Source organism: Paramisgurnus dabryanus, chromosome 11 (assembly GCF_030506205.2).
Source record: "Paramisgurnus dabryanus chromosome 11, PD_genome_1.1, whole genome shotgun sequence".
Taxonomy (NCBI): Eukaryota; Metazoa; Chordata; class Actinopteri; order Cypriniformes; family Cobitidae; genus Paramisgurnus; species Paramisgurnus dabryanus.
Window position 1 is genome coordinate 815108 of NC_133347.1, and position 19772 is coordinate 834879.

Consider the following 19772-nt stretch of genomic DNA (forward strand, 5'->3'; position numbering starts at 1 on the left):
GTTTTCAGTAAAAATATCTAAAAATTCTTAAATGAAGATGCTTTTTCTTGATGAGCAAAACGACCCAAGAAAATAAGTCTAGATTTTAGACCAAAAATATAAAATTTAAGTGATTTTGTGCATAAAACAAGCAAAACAATCTGCCATTGGGATAAGCAAATTTTTTTTTAATTTGTCTTGAATTTAGTTTTTAGCTTACCCCATTGGCAGATTTTTTTTGCTTGTTTTATCAATAAATTTTATATTTTTGGCCTAAAATCCAGACTTATTTTATACGGTAATTTTGCTAATCAAGAAAAGCATCTTAATGTAAGAATTTTTTGATATTTTTCCTGAAAACAAGACAAAAATACAAATAATTTTTTTTCCTGAAAATCACTTTTTGTAGTGTAAGTACGATTAATAATTGCTGCGTTTAGATTCTGTTGAGCATGCTAAATATATGTAGTTTTGTGGAAACATCTCCAAGCCCCTAAATATGACGCGGCACAAAGCTAAACGTGATTGGTTGCTTTACGTGTCAGTCATATGGCCTCTTGGGCGGTTCTTGGCCATTCAAAGCTGCCAAGTTACCCAGACCTTCAGTAAGAATGCAACTTGCCTTTATTTTAACTCCCTCATCCAGAGGTCTGTCCATCAGATTGCTGATTAAAAGGAAGAGGGTACGAATGGAGTCAAGAAACTCTCCTCCATCTTCACTTTTTCCATAAAACCTGTCGAACAGGAAACAGATGATTTTAAAAAAAATTTCAGGAAATTTAGTGCCGCTTACCCATTTAAAAGTCACCAGGCTGCTCGGTCATTTCTGTGGTGTTGACTGATGTTAAAATGAATATGCAAGGGTGTTCTGAGCAGCCAAAGCTTTGTGATATTCTGGTTTTATGATATGGCTCATGTCGCTCTTTTATTAAAAGTTAAATTAGTTTATATGATAAAGATGTCATGCCACCGTAAATGCAGCATTACATAAAGACAATGTTGAATGCGAAACACTCAACCTAAATTGTGCCGCTATAAAGGGTTATCACTTGACACAAAAACAGTGTACAAAGAATATGTTTAAACTATAACTTGAATTCATTGCAACATTAAAAGCTATCACAGGTTGAATTGAAATTCAAGTTGGCAAGTTACATATATCGAAATTGCGCCCCTGATCTTATCTTATCTTATCAAAAATAATGTGTTCCCAGATATTTACAAAACAGGTAAAAAATAATAATTTTTTCCCCAAGCAATTAATTATTTTTCCTCAAGTCGTAACGGATGATCAGTTAGATTCACTTGTATAAAATAGTTGTTATATTTATTTATATATGGCTAATGTGAATTGTGATTGTATGCCGCAATATTTTCCCTACGGGGACAAATAAATACTTCTACTAATGGAAATCCACTTCTCCTTGTGTTTCTACAGAATTTCTCCAGTATCTACCAGTTGTTTTTTCATCTGCATTGTCAGATCAAGGACAAGTACAATCATGATTTCCAAGCCCGCTTAAAGGCAATTTTTTCACAGCACGTGCTTGAAGCCAAACCCACCTGAGATAGAGAATCCGTGACTGCACGATAAAACGAAAAAGGTACTTGAAGGCTTTCAAAGCGGAGTACAGTCTCTCCGTATGCGCTGGGTCCTCGGCACGGCCAACAAAATAATTTAACACTCTGGTCAACTTCCTGCGAAAAGAAAGAAAAAGACATGGCACTCCGAGGCAATTACCACGAGCTACCAAATCAATACAGGAGACATGAAACAGGCGTGTATGGAGAATAGGCGAGAGTGTGGATGGCAAGGTGAAAATTAAATGTGCCAAGGTAAAATAAAAGGCATGACGTGTGACGCAAAGGAGAAAGAAAGCACAAAAAGAAAGAAATTCTTACTGGTACGCCAAAGTTGCACTGAAGTGTTTGTCAACGTATGTCTCCAGAACCGGGTTGAAATGCTGAAACTTAATATCGCCGATCAGTGAGATGATGAAGACCTGTGCAAATGATACCCAAAACTTTTTAAGTTGCTCATATAATGACTGTTATAGACAACATGCAATCAAAACCAACCCAATTTACTCTCTAATATATGTCCATTATTGCGCATGATTCATCACTATACATTATTCTCAATAAAAACCATGTTCGTCCTTAAAATCGCACTCGTATAAAATATAATAGCTCTCTACGCCTACCTCTGACAAAGTGTTTCTTTTCTACTTACATAACCAAGGCTGAGCAGGCAGGAAAAATAATTTATAATTTTTTTTACATTTCTAAAGAAAACGGGCTTGCCAGTACAAAACTAAATGTTATAACGCTTGGGTCAGGGAAGGTCAAACTAGACCAACATAACGAAGATCACCACAAAATTAACAAAACAAACTGTGAATATATAAGGACTAATAAAATGAAGTCATTTTCACAGTGGTATAATCTGACCTGTGTGTCTGTGTAGGAGAGAAATCCCACATGCAGATGGCAATATGATGCATTATGGCAGTAAGGTTACACATGCTTATAACAAATGAAATCCCAATGACAAGAAGATGGGCCTCCGTATGTGAGTGGTCTCACAGTTTGGGAACCAGGGACAATTGCACCACATGGCCAGTCGGAAAGCTTGCCAAAGAGTTGCACTATAATTTTTAGCATGTGTTTTAGTTGCTAGGCATTGATCCTGGTGGATTTTTTCTGGCAAATGTCAGAAGATTTCATCCACATGTCTATATAGCCCTTTCACACAAACATATTACGTCCAAGGATTGTTTGCTTTTGGTTCATCTGTGCATGCGTTCACACACATGCCGTAAAGAAACGTGACACCAGAATGTGATGTGTAATTTAATTGTAATCGTGCACTTGGCGAAATTGTTTCTGAAGTGTCATAAGGTGATAATCAGTGATTTCTCTTGTGCATTTTTTTCTGATTTAATCATAAATTAGTTCATCATGTACCTATTTATTAAGCTGGAACAATCCCAGCTTTGGAGTGGATAGTGAGGAGCTCCCTGATCTCAGATGAATGTTGATCTGCACGTAAAACCCCTAATCAAAACGTTGCACGATAACTTTTTAACATTGCGATGACACATGCGTGAAAGTGTGACATGTTTTGTCAAGTATGATCACATACTTGAAATGTGACCTCTGCATTTTAACCCATCCAAGTAAGTAGTGAACACACATACACCCGGAGCAGTGGGCAGCTGTCACTGCAGCGTCAGGGAAGCAACTGGGGTTAAAGGAATAGTCTACTCATTTTCAATATTAAAATATGTTATTACCTTAACTAAGAACTGTTGAATCATCCCTCTATCATCTGTGTGTGTGCACGTAAGCGCTGGAGCGCGCTGCGACGCTTCGATAGCATTTAGCTTAGCCCCATTCATTCAATGGTACCAAACACTTTTGGGAGTACTTCGACTTGGCGCAGTAACACCCTCCCTCTCCCATTATGAGAGTGAGAAGGGGAGCGGACTTTTCAGGCGAGTCGAAGTACTCCCAAAAGTGCTATTACGCCATAAAATATAGTTCCTCTTTTAAATCCGCTTAGAAAAGCGCTACGTTTTATTTTGTACCACCAAACTTGCTCGTATAACTACTCGTCTTAAATAGGAAAAACGTTGATGTGTTTGGTCACTTCTAACTTTATCTCTAAATGGCAGCATTGAATGAATGGGGCTAAGCTAAATGCTATCGTAGCGTCGCAGCGCGCTCCAGCGCTTACGTGCACACACACAGATGATAGAGGGATGATTCAACAGTTCTTAGTTAAGGTAATAACATATTTTAATATTGAAAATGAGTAGACTATTCCTTTAAAGTATTACTTCACTTTCATCTTTAAAAAATCCTGATAATTTACTCACCCTCATGTCATCCAAGACGTTTATCTTTCTTTCGTTTGTCTTTCAGGATTTTTCTCCATATAGTGGACTTTAGTGGAACTTAACAGTTTATAGTTTAAATACAGCTTTAAAGAACTCTTAACGATCCAAAGCGAGGCATAAGGGTCTTATCTAGCAAAACAAAAAATAAAAAATATGTACTCTTAGGGGGGCGTGCACACCAAAGCTTTTACGCTCGTGGCTGGCGCAAATTTTCAGTTGTTTCCAATGAAAGCTCAGTGTTTTTCAAATAAGCCAGCAGCTAGCGGTTTTCTTCGGTGCTGATAACCGGCACTTGGCGTTTTTTCCGGGCTCAGCGCTGAGCGCCGAGAGTTGAAAAATATTCAACTTTGGGTGAAAAGTTCCGCTTGTCAATGTCAGTTCTCACACGGCTGTCCAATCACAGTGGAGGAGGGGCGGGGCATTACCACAGCAACCAACTGGCTCACAGCTTAAGTATCACAGCTACCAAGGCGCTCAGCTGAAGAAAGATGGCACTCAGCTGAAAAAACAGCTGGCATTCGGCGTTGTCCAGGTGTTTTCAGCCGCGTTTAAAAGTAATGGTGTGCACAACCCCTCAAACAACTTCTCATCCTGCAATAGCCGTGTGACGCGCCAGTGCGACCTCACATATTACATAATCACGTCAAAAGGTCACCCATGACATATGTAAACTATTGCTCAAGAGTTTACAAGTCTGGAGAAAGAGGACCATTCAGACGTTGTTGTACGTGAAATGATACGAATTAATGTCTTTGTGTCAGTTTATTGTTTAAAATGGTCCACAAGTGTGCGTTTTACATATGTAATCATTGACGTGATTATGTAATACGTAAGGTCGCGCTGGTGCATCACACGGCTGATGCAAGATAAAAAGTTGTGTTTTAAAAGTACATCTTTTTTTATTTTTTGGGTGAAAATGACAATTGTTGTGCTAGATAAGACCCTTATGCCTCAGTTGGGATTGTTTAGAGCCCTTTAAAGCTGCATTGAAACTGCAATTTTAAACTGCATATAAACTGTAAACTGTTGAGGTCCACGTTTAAATTTCTAAAACTTTCTTATCGACTAAACAAAGAAAGACATAAACATCTTGTATGACATGGGGGTGAGTAAATTATCAGGATTTTTTAAATAAAAGTGGAGTAATGCTTTAATTTGCCAGTTGCAACCTGCCAGCCATGAGGCTCGAACAGGCGACCTTTGGGTTACAAACCCACCTACAACACTCCTTATGCCATCGTTCATGCCATTTGTGCACACAGGATCTGTTTCAAGACTTATCCCAACAATGTTACCATTGTAGATCCCCATCTCAGGATCAATCTTGGGAAGTTTCCACCTCTAAGCATAAATACAAGTAACAGCGATGTTGACTGACACATTTTCCTACACTGAATTAAATATTTAATACTTGCCAAAGCATTGAACACAAGCGTGTCGTAGGTTTCTTCTTCTGATGTCTCCATCATGATATTGAAGAGAGCATCCAGTGTGTCCTGCAGAAACTACAGGCATAGACAAATAAAAATTATAAGACCCACATTTATGCATTTTTTATCTAAAGTGACTTACAGTGCATTCAAGCTATATATTTTATCAGTATGCATCTATGTATGTTCCCTGTGCATCAAACCCATGACCTTTTGCACTGATAACGCAAACCTCTACCAATTAAGCTATAGGAACACCTAATGGTGCCAGTGGTGCATTTATTTTTACTCACTTTAATAATTTCCCCTCCTTCGACCTCCATCAGTTTCTGAAGAATTATTTCAAGTCTCTCAGTATTTGATCTCCAGTTGAGAAGGCCCAAAAGATCAACTGAGTCAGAGGAAATTAAACAAGTTTCAGCAACAACTGTACTTCAAGAACTTATGAATGTCATATATTGTTATACTGTATATGTTTTTAGCCCAGTTAAAAACAGGTACAAAAAAATTCTGGCAGATCCACCGTTTTGTGTGAGCTTTGTGGAGCAGGTGAGTGTGGAGATCTGAAAGCTGTCTTTGGTGACGGGAATGACGCCTGTGTGATGGAAAGGTTTTCCTGCCTGCCTCTCTTTTTCCTCAGCCTCGGCGTATGAGCCAGGAAGGGTCAAATATGTCTTGGCATCGTCACTTTTCTTCACATCCACCTGGAGGCAGAAATGGAAGAGGAATTTTGGTAGAAGAGAGACATTATTGTCTGAGGGAACATTTAAGCCACATCACACGAAACAATATAGACAATGCAGGTGTAACGGGAGAATATACATGAAGCCAAAGACTGTAGATAATAACAAAATGAGGCAACACCTTTATAATTAGGGGTGTGACGGATCACAAAACTCACGATTCGGATCACTTTACGGTTTTTGAGGCACGGATCGGATAATTTTCGGATCAGCAAAAAAAGGGGGTGGGAAAAATCGAATAACAAATAAAGAAATTACAAACATTTATCAAAAGAACAAAGTTGCACATAAAGTAAGGTTTAAAATCATTAGGTACAGAAATCAAGTCAAATGAATAATTTCACTGTCTTTATTGTATAAATTAAATGTAATTATTATTTTTTAGAGCTACAGAAGTGATTTTCTCTTAGTCTATGGTTGTTTGATTAACATTAATGACACAGACTTAAGTAGGTTAATTGAGGTTACTGTCTCTTTAACTCTTTCACCGCCAGCGTTTTTAAAAAAAGTTGCCAGCCAGCGCCAGCGTTTTTCATGATTTTCACCAAAGTTTAATGCCTTCCAGAAAATGTTCTTCTTTAAATAAATAAACATACAATATACCAAATGAAAGAACAGACCCTCTGCTTTCAAACAAAAAAAACCGTTTCATCCTACCTTTAGTGCACCATATTTTGAGCAAAAAGCAAAAATAATTCCATATTTGTGACGGACTTTTCATAGAGATCATATTCAGAGGGATCTTTAAAACAGACATGGACATGCAGCAGCTTGCCATAGGGCAATACTTCCGGGTTTAAAAAGTTGCGGAAGTGCGCCACCTGGTGGATAATAGCGGTATTGCGGAAAGACGGAAAATCTCGTCATTGGCGGGGAAGCGTTTTCTCTTAATTGACGAGATATCTCGTCAATGGCGGGGAAAGAGTTAAGATAAGCTCGAACAGGATTCTGCCTAATCTACACATACACTTAAGACATAAACAAATGTTTTTATTAGAAAAGAGTACTGTGGAGATAATTTTGTTTGTATGATTTTATGTTTGCTTGCTTTTTGAAACGCGTCTTTCCGTGTGTGCACTTTTAAATGCACTTAAAGGCACCAGCAAAGACAGAGGATAAAATCATTACGTTGTTTTTATTGCTCTATTTGCCAAATGTATGTTAATGAACTACAGTATGAGACACAGTAGCGCAACTCTTTCAAAAGTTTACACATCAAGAGTTCTGATCTTTGAAGGGCAAAGGGATGATCACATCTGACCGGAGCTGGACCAGACACATTCAACTGCGTTTGCATCTGTGCGTACAGAAAGCTGCTCACTTTAGCACCTTTTTGCAGTTAAATTGTCTAAAATCACCTGAGCGTTAACATTTGCAAGCCTATTTGCGCATTAATCCGCGAATCGCATGCGAGCCGAACCTTTTATAAGAAAAGTGCAATGAAATCTTGCGCATAAGCTAACATGAACTAACAATGAGCAATAATGAAAAGGATAAGTAAGCGATAATTGTAAAGGCAGCCGGTTGTTATCGCAGAAATAAGTCCTGACAGTGTGATCAGGACCCGATGCAAAGCAAATGGGCCTATTTTGTGATAACAACCTGCTGCCTGTACATTATCCAGCTTAATACACAGCTATCAAGCTCAAAAGTAAGGTAAGGAAAATAAATATTTGAAATATTTTATTTGCTCATTTTTAATAAAACGCAGACCTTCCACAAGGAAAACCCGTTTATTTTCAGTTTTAAGATAAGACAACACGTTCAAATGTCATTAAGACACAAATTTGTAAATATAATGTCATATATCTTATAAAAATACATTTATATTAAATTTTTGTGTAATATTTAACTCTGAATTACCGTGTGTTATTACTTTTGAACGATTGTTATCTGGGAATAACAAATCTGCAAATGTCGGACCGGCCAATCAGAATAAAGCATTCCAACGAGCTGTAATAATCTTTGGTAATGTTAGTTAATGCCAATAAAAACTTTGTTTATTGTTAGTTTACGTTAGCTAATGCATTAACTCAGTGGTTTTCAAACTTGGGGCCGGGGCCCCCGGGGGGCCGCGAGATGGTGCCAGGGGGGCCCCAGTTTTATGACATTTTATAAAGTACATTCATTTATCATAAATTCTGTGTAATTAAACCTAAAAAATTAAAAGCCAACTAACCAACGGGACTACTACGTGTAATTGTATATGTTTTGTTTAATTAAAATGTTACATTTTAAAACTGTTTTTGTCATAAATTTTCTTTCGGGGGCCGCAAAAAAATGTACTGTACACAAGGGTGGCCGCACGCTGAAAAAGTTTGGGAACCACTGCATTAACTAATACAAACAAATACAACCTTATTGTAAAGTGTTACCCAAACTTTATGGTGCAGTTGATGTCTTGTTGGTCAAAAATATGTTATTTTACCGTGACGTTAGCTTGTGATTTTAGAGATATCCGTCTTTTCCCATTTAGGATTGATCGGACTGAATATCATATGAGTGAAATAGCTGCCCAGAGCCGTTGCAAATATGGACGTTGGGTCATAGACATTGGATATAACGAGATTGAGCGCTCCTATTACTATGACTAGGGGACAATATGGCTGCTCTGATGATGAAAGCCACGCCTTCCAGTTAAAAAGAACCAATTACCAATCGATAAAAACTGATGAATCTCTAGGGGAGGGGCACTCAGGCGCTTGACAAGCTTTTAAGCACAATTTGAGCTAAAGAAACAAAAGTTATCACTTTATCACTTAAAAGTCTCCTCATTTGCTCAAACTAAACATTGATTTGACAGAATTTATACAGTAGGTCATCTGAAAGCAAATTTCAAGGTTCAGTTTTTTGTTTCTGCATTTCACATACTTCACCCGTAAAGGAATGAATACTACTTTTGTAAAACGTTTACAATGATAGATTTCACTCGTATCAATAGACTCATAAAGATGCTCAAGGTTAGATAGAGCTGGATGGATGATAGGTAAACATTTCAGCAATGTCATAACTAAAAGCATTTATTAGGTATCACATGGGCAGCATAAACACAACATGAGTTTTAAGATACCAACCTTGTAGACGATAAGATCATGCCTTCCATCTGGAAGAGTGGTGCCATCTGACTTCATCAGACGGACAAAAGCCATGCCGAACGGCTTCTCGGACTTATCTCTGGCTGCAAACAAATAAAACATTTATAAATGGATAAATGTGTGATATTATCATCAGGTCATAACTCAAAAGGTATTACAATCTAAATTTAGGTTTCAGATACAGCAGATATTTAGTATACAAAGAGCAACAAACTGATCAGATGATGATGATTGTGAAATTGTGTTCTTGCAGATTGGTAAAGCGTGACAGTGGCAATGCCAAGATAATGGGTTTTTCGAGGAAATTTATATTTTGAATACACTTTGAATATCACTCTTGATAAAAGCATCTGGCAAATGCATACGTGTAATGTAGTATAAATATAACAATCAGTTTTAAAATCAAATAGCATTAGTTTGCATTGGGAACAAAGATGAAATGTCCTTTAAGGTTAATCTGTGTACTTATCTAAAGAACTCACAATCCTGAGATGATCGGTGTCTAAAAGTTAATCTCAGATGACATCGACAAACATCCTCAATGGGTATGGTCACCTGACGGACACAAGAGAGCATATGCATGAATTTGTCTTGGACACAATACAAGATACTATATCAAAGATAAATCTTTAAACATCACTGCGATACTTTTTGTTAATAACATTAAACATTATTTTTAAAATCTACAGATCGGTTAAACTTTGTAAGCTAGAACTTGTGTGACAAATCACTTAAAAATGTTTAAAAAAAAATCTTGCTTTTGTAAGTTACTTTAAATAAAAGCATCTGCTAAATGAATTTAAAGTGATCACTTCAAACTCGCTTTATTTTTTGCAAAGAGTGTATGTGCATGTTTTGACACACAGCACAGATATTTACTGAAATGTATTACATCGCTGTTTATGAGGTTAATAGATTGAATTATTAATGATATCAGTCTTTCATTAACAGTGTGTTGAGTGTGTTGTATAAACAGGCGGGCGAAATTGCACCGCTGTAAGATGGTAACAGCTGCCACAAACGTAAAAACCTCAATTTCCTCGGTATGTGACACATGGATGTGTCACTTAAATTGCATTTTATAGCCTGTACACACAGAGTCGTTGTTTTATTCTTTATGTTTGTACCTTAACAGTCTCATTCCAGCAGGGCTGCTTGACCTGATAGTAAATGACAGACTTATATTCTGTGATCCCTTCATAACCTCCTCCTGGAAATATGGCCTTCTGAAGAGAGATAGTGGGAATGAGAAATAAAACCAACAAGAAATGGGAAACAAAACCTATGGGAACAAGAAGTTTGTTTTGGTTTTCAGCTCTTGCTAGTGAAACATGTTAAAGGGACACTCCACTTTTTTGAAAATAGGCTCATTTTCCAGCTCCTCTAGAGTTAAACATCTGAGTTTTACTGTTTTGGAATCAATTCAGCCGATCTCAGGGTCTGGCGCTAGCCCTTTTAGCATAGCTTAGCATAATCCATTGAATCTGATTAGACCATTAGCATCGTGCTCAAAAATGACCAAAGATTATTGATTTTTTTTGATTTTTTAAACTTGACTCTTCTTGAGGCGAGGATATTATGCAGTGCCTGAAAATAGTCATTCAAAAGCAAGGGAATATTTTCTGGTGCTGCGTAATACCATTGCGCCTGCTGCAGCCATGGTATGGCAGCAAAGTCCTTACTTATTATTCCAGAATAAGAGTATAGATCTTCACAACTTTTACATTTCCGTTGTTCTTAGTACACAATGTAACTACAGAAGAGTCAAGTTTTAAATAGAAAAAATATCGAAACTACCAAAATATCGAAACTGTATTATTTTTAAGCGTGATGCTAATGGTCTAATCAGATTCAATGGATTATGCTATATGCTAAAAGTGATACCACCAGACCCGGAGATCTGCTGAATGGATTCCAAAATGGTAAAAATCAAATGTTTAACTCTAGGGGAGCTGGAAAATGAGCCTATTTTTGAGTAAGAATTAGGGATGTAGCGATTCAACCACGTGTCCTATTAAAAATGCCTGTCTGAAATCGATTCTGAATCGCAAGGCTGCGATTCTTTGTTTCATGCACAGCTTGTGCGTGTACTACGGCATATGGTCAATAAGAAGTCCTTATCAATCTAAAATCATAACGAGTCGGAGTCGTTTATAATGTGCATTTAAAAAAGCAACACTCATTAAAAAAAAAACATTTAAAATATTCTTTATTATCATGAAAATACCTGAAACAATTTGAAGAACAGTGATATAAATATTCCTGTAGACATTTCCTGGAATAGCATTCGTAAGGCTACTACTTCTGTGGCACAAAGGGAGTTTCTGCACGGGAGCGCCCCCTGGTGTTCGGATGTGCCTGGATTTCACCGTAATTCATTCAAATTCATTCATTAAGAAAACGCGCATTTGCACGGTTAATCGTTACACCCCTAGTAAGAATGTAAATAGTCTCATTTCTGATTCTAAGTCGACTTTGATGAATTTCAAATGCAACTAAAGCCATAGATATAAATACATAGATGCCTCATTCGATGGATTCAGATTTATATTTCCGAAAAATTGGATGACCTTTCACAAATGAGAATGTGTTGTTCTTGTATATGTATTTACTCAATACAATAAGTTTTTAAACTGTAGTCATTTTTTACAATTGCTAAAACACATTTCTTGGAACTCTTGCCCACTTTCTCAAAATTTTACACATAAAGTAAAATCTTCAAACTACATTCACAGAACCTCTGACTCTACTAGCAAAATAAAACAGTCGAATTTATTTAGTGTCATGTTATCCCACCGGGAACAATTGTGACTGACCTTAAAACATATTTTTTTATTATTATCAATTATTTTAAGAGGTTACTAATGACACATCATTTGAATATTTTTATGTCTGGGAAAATTTGGGATTAAATGGATTAATATTTAAAGCCGATAAAACAAAATCCTTCCACATTTACCTAAAAGCAATCTGTGTCAACATTTTTAAAGAGGACATTTCATGACAATCAGACTTTTTCCATGTTTAAGTGCTATAATTGGGTCCCCAGTGCTTCTATCAACCAAAAAAAAGTGATAAAGATCAACCCAATAACTTTCAAATCATCTGCAAGCATGTGAAAAAAATAATTAAAATTTGGCTCCCCTTGTGATGTCCGAAGGGGATAATACTGCCCCTTAATCTGCACTCTCACCACGGCACTGCCATTTAGTACAGAGATCAGCTCATTTGAGGACACACCCAAAACCTTTGCTCAGACATACAAAGTGCCAATTTTAACATGTTATAATAAATTATCTACATTTAAGGTAATCCAATTTCATAGGAATACCACAGACTTGGCCACACCGGTATATGTATGACCTCGGACTGTTTCAAAATGGCGGAAAATGTACATCTAGCATCCCATAGAAACAGGTGTTAGTGTGGGATCTATGTATTTATGTCTATGACTTTTTCTCTGAGTCAGGACATACTGCGCTCAACCGAATTTTGCCAAGTGAGAGATGTCCTCAGGACAACACGTTGTGTTGACCCAAGGACAACATTTTTGTAAATAAAACCTAAACCCACCCTAAACCCCAAGCATAATTGAACCCTAAAATCATAGGGCAATAATAAGTGAAAAACAATGGTTTATATTCAGCTAATCCTGGCAGTACGCTTAAACTTGAAACAAACTTCAAACTTAAAGGTGCAGTGTGTAAATTTTAGCAGCATCTAGTGGTGAGGTTGCGAATTGCAACCAACAGGTCAGTCCACCATTCACCGTAACGCATAGAAAAGCTACGGTAGTCGCCCTAGGACAAACATGTCATCGTCGGAGACAACTTAGTTAAACATGTTTGTCCATTAAGGGCTGTTATAGAAACATGGCGGCACAAAATGGTGACTTTCATGTAAGGGGACCCACGGTGTATGTAGATAAAAACAACAAACATAACGTTTCATTATGAAAGGTCTTTGTACGCCACTGATAATATAGTTTTGTATATTATATTGCATTTCTGTCAAGAGATCCTTCTAAAAGTTACACACTGCACCTTTAATTTTGAAATCGGTTTGGTTGGTTGATTGAAATGTTGTCATGTGGTCAACATAATGTTGCCCTGAGGACACCAACCACTTGGCAAAATCAGAAGAGCCGACATACTGTACAACACAGCAATACTTACTTCATTACAAGGACAGGTAGTAAAGGCCAAGGGTAAATGACTAGACATTACTCTCTTTTTAAAAATATTATAATGTGAGATTTCTTTACCTCCATGGGGTTTCCATCTTCATCCAAAACACTCATCATAACTTCCACATTTTTTGGGGTCTTCTTCTTTCCACGATCAAATTCTCCTTGTAGCAGCGTCACATAAATGTCATTCCTCACATAACCTGTAAAAAAATAAGTGCTGCCCCTAAAATCGCTTGTAAATAACTGCAAATACATGCTAACCACTAATAGACATGACAAAACCTGGACGAAAAGAGAACCTCAGATGTATTTACTAAAGTATCTCTGTAGATCTTTAAAGCAGAGCGCTATTACAACTGCAACTTAATGATGGACAGACTCACCTGGAAGGATAATTTCCGGAAAACCCATTTTCCTGACAATAGCTGTTGTGCGGTCCACGAAATGAGGATAATCTTTCTGAACCTGGAACACATCTCCAGGGAGCAGTTTTAGGGTCACGAACAGCCCTGAAACCAAAAGCATGCCGTTATAATAGTCAATGGATCTCGTGAAGAAAGGCAACAAACCCAATTACTGAATAACAGATCAATAGAAAACCTGAAATGTTATTTATTATTAACACATTTAACATCAACTCGATATAAATTATTCTGGTTGTGATGAACTGTAAAAACGTATGTGCATGTACGACTTTCAAGTTCTCATATTGGCTATTTTCAAGGTTGGTTGCGCAGAACTGGTGGTCGATTTCACAGCCCTGTAAAATATTTACAAAATATACAATTTTCGTTCCAAACATCTACCAGACCACATTCACCCGTGTAAAGTTGTGTGTTTTTTGGCTGTCTGTACCCTGTCCTTTGTGGTTGACCTCTCGTGTGGCAATGACCTTGTTGAAGACGGCGACGAGAGGTTCGTTCTCCACAATGACACGAGACGGCATGAGAGGAGACATGATTAGCTGCCGCTGACGGATGTAGGTTTCCATGGCGATCCTGAGAAAAGAGAGTCAGAGGGGAGAGCGACAAAACTGATGGAGAGAAAATAGCCTGGAGGTAACAAAACTATTACGGCGCGTGATAGACTCTGGCCAAAATAAACAAAAATGTGTGAGGAAAAATGCTTTTGAATCTGATAAAGTCACACTTACTGTTGAAAAGGGATGAAGTATTGTTTATCATCATCATCAATTTTACCGTGGGCAATATCTGTGATATCCATGACTGTGGATGCAAAGAAACAGAAAGTTAATCTGAACTAAACTGTACTGTAGATGTAATAACATTATTATTATAAGACTCACAAATACCAATAATATGATATATATGGAGATCAAAAGTGTTCAGGGGTCAGACATAAAGTGCAAATGCTTGTTCGACACTTGGGAATGTGCTTTAGTGAACAAGATCGATTTTCCCTATACCGGAAGCATAATGTCAGATTATTGACTTGTAAGTCAATTATAAAGATGACTTAATCTGGTATTTTAAAGATCTGCTGATAAACATCTAGAGAATAAAGTGTATAAAATTAACAGCATGTCTTTCTAGTCTGCAGATCTTATAGAAAAGAGCAGTATTAAACAGGCTGTTACAATAGGCCAGACACCTTTACAACAGGATAAAATGATCCAACTTTTAAAAACACACACAGACTGAACTCAACTGGAGGCCTTGTTGTAATATTTGCCTATATGAAAGCTTCTGAACAATGCAACGCAGGCATTCAACATAATGTTATTGTCTGCAATTGCACGACAAGCACAATGACAAAATACTTCAGACAAACCCTTTTGAAAGAATAGCATATAATATGATTTAACCCATTATCCTATGGATATCTTTATAGAGGAGAAAGGTTATATATGCCTGACTGATCATTCAGCGTGTACTTATATAGACGGAGAAATAAAAAACTACAAACAAAACCTTATAAGATAATGGGGAAGTTTCCCGGACAGAGATAAGACTAGACCTAGACTAAAATAATTTAAGAGCTGTCCAAACTGAAAACAGCTTGCAACATGTTTGTTAAAACTAGTTATTACACGGCTCTCTGGAATGCTTGATTCTGATTGGTCAGTTGAGACATTTGCAGGTTCGTTCTTTTCAAATAATAACCGTTCCAAAGTAATAACGCATAGCCGGTACTACTTGTACGATTAAATTCGCTCCGCGCCAATAAAGATTACTGTTTGGCGCCATCTTGTGACAAACACTGGACAACCACAATTAAGAATGGATTTTGACATTAATTTTAACATGTACGGAAAAACAAAACATTTAAACAGTGGATAGAAGAACGAACAACGACAAGACACAGAGAGCTTACTGAGACTGAACTTGACAAAATAGATACGAAGCCAACACACAAAAAAATACAGAATGGGCATTAAAACTTCTCAAAGACTGGCTAAAAGAGAAAAAAATGGAGACAGACAAGTATGAAGCAGAGGATCTTAATAAGGTATTACGATCATTTTATGCATCTGTGCAAAGTTTCGCAGAAGGATAAAAATGTTAATTTAAAACAAATATGCCAATAAAATGTTTCAAATTCATATTCATGTCCAGTTTTTTTTCTTATGTGGCAAGTAGCCGTGTAATAAGCGGGATAATGTAGAGGCAGCCGGTAGTTATTGGGAAATAAGCCCCTTCAGCGTGATACAAGACCCTCCGCTTCGCGTCGGATCCAGATCACACTGTCGGGGCTTATTTCCCGATAACTACCGGCTGCCTCTACATTATCCCTTACTTATATTTAGTAATTAAACTAAGGCCTAGTCCTGGCTTAAGCTAATCTCTGTCCGGGAAACCATCCCAATAAGTTCAGATGTGGTGTGCATAAACTGAGCAGTGTAAATCTAACACTTCACAACAGAGCCACATCAAGCTGTGAGATGTGACTAAAAAAGCAATGCCTGAAAATCAGTCTTTTTCTCGGTTTTGTAGCAAAACAGCAATGTAATGGTCAAACAAGTTTTTTGTTTTTCTTTAAAAAAGAACAAGAAAATTCTGACAGTTGTGATTAAGATTTTGTGTGCACACAACACCGCAGGCGTTCTTCATAAGTTATTTAATAATATTCTGTTAAACTATTACCTAATGCCTTGGATTGTTAAAATAAACAAAACATGCACTTGCAGCAATGCAACTATAACTAAAGCCAAGCAAAAATGTGCAGCTAGTTTTATTGTTAAAGTACTTCATGTGTTGTTCTTCTTCAAAAAAAAAAAAAAACATTTTATTGGAGCTGTAAGTTTAAAGTGGTCAAATGATGTTGACAAAAAAAGCATTATTTTGAGCATTTGATGTAATGCAATGTAAACATGGTTTAAGGTTAAAAACACATTATTTTCATTATAACGTACATTATTGTTGCTTATACCACAAGCCTGTTGAATGCTATATTCTGACTGGTTAAGAAATGTTTCCCGCAGCACATTTCAGTTCGGGCGGCCCGCCTAAGCTGAGAAACCCTACCGCCTTAACTAGGTCGTCCAAATAAACAAAACAAAAAATTGGTGCACAAAAGGCAGTCAATTCCATCTTGGAGATTAGCGCGTCCGCACTTCACACCGCGAGCAAGGACGCGCGCCACACGGCCGAAATGAGATAAAGTCGTGGTCCGTCATGTCTGGAGGATAGCCAGTTGATAAAACACGTGTCCGTGAGAACTGTAAGTTGACTTATGTTTTGGGTTTATTTAAGTTATTGTATTAGTCTATAGTTCTTGCAAATTTAAAAAAAAGTTAGCTGGTGATTTTGTTGTTTGAGCAACCTGCTAGCTAGGTTGCACGTGCCTGTTGATTAGATATAATTGTTGAGCGCTCTTGCTAACTTTATTTATGTGGATTATTTACATGCTACAGTAGTTACACTCCTTTAAGATAATGTTATTAATAGTGGGAAATAATCAGTTTTTACAATCTATCATCGTTCACCAGACATTCTACAACATCTGCTTTAGTTTGTGTTTATTAACCCTTTAGTTTTACTTCATCACGCAGCTATTACCGTTAGGGGTAAAAACATTTAATTCATTAATAATCTAGTATGTGTTCTTTTTCTTTCATAGTTTCTTCAAAATTAAGTTTTATTTGAGTGTTTTAAATAAAAATATTTTAATTTTCATCATGACGCATATGCCCTGCCCCTTTGATTGCCATACCCTCGGCATGGGTGTTGATTTTTTTTTTTTTAGTAAACTGCACAACTAATTGGTCAAATGTCTTACAAATAGGCACCAGAGCAATGTTTTTGGTAACCGTGGTATAAGAGAAATAATTCACTCCGATCCTTTGATTTATTTGACAATAACACCCACGGTGTAACGGGGTATAATTCAATGGCCCGTCATAAATTAGTCCTTGCCCCTCTATGCCCCACCTTTCTCAAAACGTGCTGACTTTTACAAAGCTGAAAGTTCTGAAAAGCTTGTGTTCTCCAATTGGTCAGTTATCCAGTGCATTGTGATTGACCAAATACCTCAAACGTGTGATGGAAATTTTTTGCGCCTTACCTAATTTGGAAAATCAGTCTTTACGACAACAATGTTACAGCAAGAAAAAAGTTACGCCTTCTTTCTGTGTGTATACATTTGTGTAGTGTTATGCAAATCTTCCCACACAGTTATGTAAATATGCGAGGGTGTTTTTGAATGAGACGTTTTAGCAAGGTGTGGATCAGCCTTCACTTTTATACGAATTTGAGACTTTAATTTTTGCGACTTTACAGATCTTTCATATGCAAGAGCACTCCAAAGACAAACATGAAATCGAAGCATATGATCCATTTAAATCATACTTTTCAGAGAAGTGGTAAAATTTTTGATAATGCATTGACACCATGTTTCCTGTGGGTGGAGTGCTATCCGTAAACAATGTCCGAAAGATAGTTACAATCCTTATGGCACTTTTCCACTGTGTGGTACGACCAGGCTCAGCATAACTCAATTTTACTTTGGCACGGTTTGCTTTTCCACTACAGTTTAATACTGTTTCAAAGTGGGTGGGATTATAGAGTTATCATTATAGTTGTGCTTTCTCTACTTCGTGAAATCATCATAAACATGATACAAACAAATGCACAATAAAGAAACAATGAAGCATATAGATGGATAGATGACAACACTTGGTTTGTTTGACAGCGGACGAGGGTAAGCCAATCTTTCGTTTAGCAATGGCGCTGGTAGTGATCGTTTTCTCTGACCAATCAGTGATCTGCAGTGTTTACACATCACATTTAGTATCAGGTGGAACCTCAACCGAGGTCATACAAAAAAAAAACATACCAGGTACTAAATAAAGTGAAAATAAAACAAAAGTGAGCCCTACCGAGTCGTACCATGCAGTGAAAAAGAGCAATTACCTGCCTTTCATGGATATCAAGCAAAACTCCTCTTATTTTTTTGCGGTTTTGTGCATGAGTTAAAGATTTGATATAACTTTGCGCAGACAGGGATGGTGAGTGATCACAGCAGTCTCATGGTAATAAAATGCTAAAGTCTTTGAAGATGCCCAGACAGAACAAGCGCAGATATGACACACCGAAGTCAAACACAGATCAAAGAGAAACAACAAAGACAACATAAAAAACACAACATAACTATTGTGTATTGTGTAAGCATGATGTTATATAATACTGCATCATACTTCCTGATTCTCACAGACACTTGAAAAGTTAAAATTGTAATACTTCTAACAAAAGGCAAAGAGAAGTGATACAGAGAGGGTTTAGATTAATCCAGGATTAGGCCTTAGTTATATTAGGACATTTAAGTAGTTTTTACAAACATCCCTTGCAAAAACATTACTGATGACAAAACAATGGCACTGATATGTGTTAAGATACATAAATGCAAGATGTTTTCGGTTAAAACAGCTTGAACAAGCATTTTAGTCAGAGACTATACTTAAACCCTGTCCAGGAAACCGCCTCTAAATGCTTTGGATAAATGCGTAAACATATTTAATTTAAAATAAGGCAGAATGAGCTCAGAACCTGCGACTCCGAATGGCCTTCGCAGTCCTCCTGTCTGTTTCTTTCCCTCTTTCAGCTCCATGCTGCCCACACGGATAATCTGACAGACCAGGAAGAGGCGCTGTCTGATCAGATCACTGCTGCTTAGATCCTGGACACAGAGAGGTCATAAAGAGTCCCGGTGAGAACCGCATGAAGCACTTAAAATTGTTTTTCTGTCAGATCACTGAGTTAACACAAGCAAAATCATTTGTGCTCTTTTCCCCTATGATTTTCCCATTTGTAAGTTCATAAAAAATGATGGAAATACATTGTATAAAATTTGTATCTGTGTTACCGTGAAAAGTGCCGGGAGGTTGTTAAGTTTTTCGATCTCTTTCGGCATGCCTGTGCTGTCCCACCTGACCAGGAAGTTCTCGCTGAGAGGACAAAATAAAATGTGTCATACTT

General features: G+C 37.2%; 1 protein-coding gene across 2 annotated transcripts in view; it reads right to left on the reverse strand.

Annotated features, from left to right (window-relative positions):
- The window catches only part of dock5 (dedicator of cytokinesis 5), an 89066-nt gene that overhangs the window by 49580 nt on the left and 19714 nt on the right, over nt 1-19772 (reverse strand). For both annotated transcript variants that reach the window (XM_073816172.1, XM_073816173.1), the window contains exons 9-23: nt 19660-19741; nt 19344-19473; nt 14492-14564; nt 14194-14336; nt 13722-13847; nt 13414-13538; nt 10277-10375; nt 9632-9704; nt 9129-9232; nt 5835-6015; nt 5605-5702; nt 5297-5386; nt 1882-1982; nt 1543-1677; nt 602-713 (exon numbers count right to left, since the gene is read on the reverse strand). In XM_073816172.1, coding sequence (XP_073672273.1) covers nt 602-713; nt 1543-1677; nt 1882-1982; nt 5297-5386; nt 5605-5702; nt 5835-6015; nt 9129-9232; nt 9632-9704; nt 10277-10375; nt 13414-13538; nt 13722-13847; nt 14194-14336; nt 14492-14564; nt 19344-19473; nt 19660-19741 — 1672 coding nt within the window. The remainder of the gene's footprint in view (nt 1-601; nt 714-1542; nt 1678-1881; nt 1983-5296; nt 5387-5604; nt 5703-5834; nt 6016-9128; nt 9233-9631; nt 9705-10276; nt 10376-13413; nt 13539-13721; nt 13848-14193; nt 14337-14491; nt 14565-19343; nt 19474-19659; nt 19742-19772) is intronic.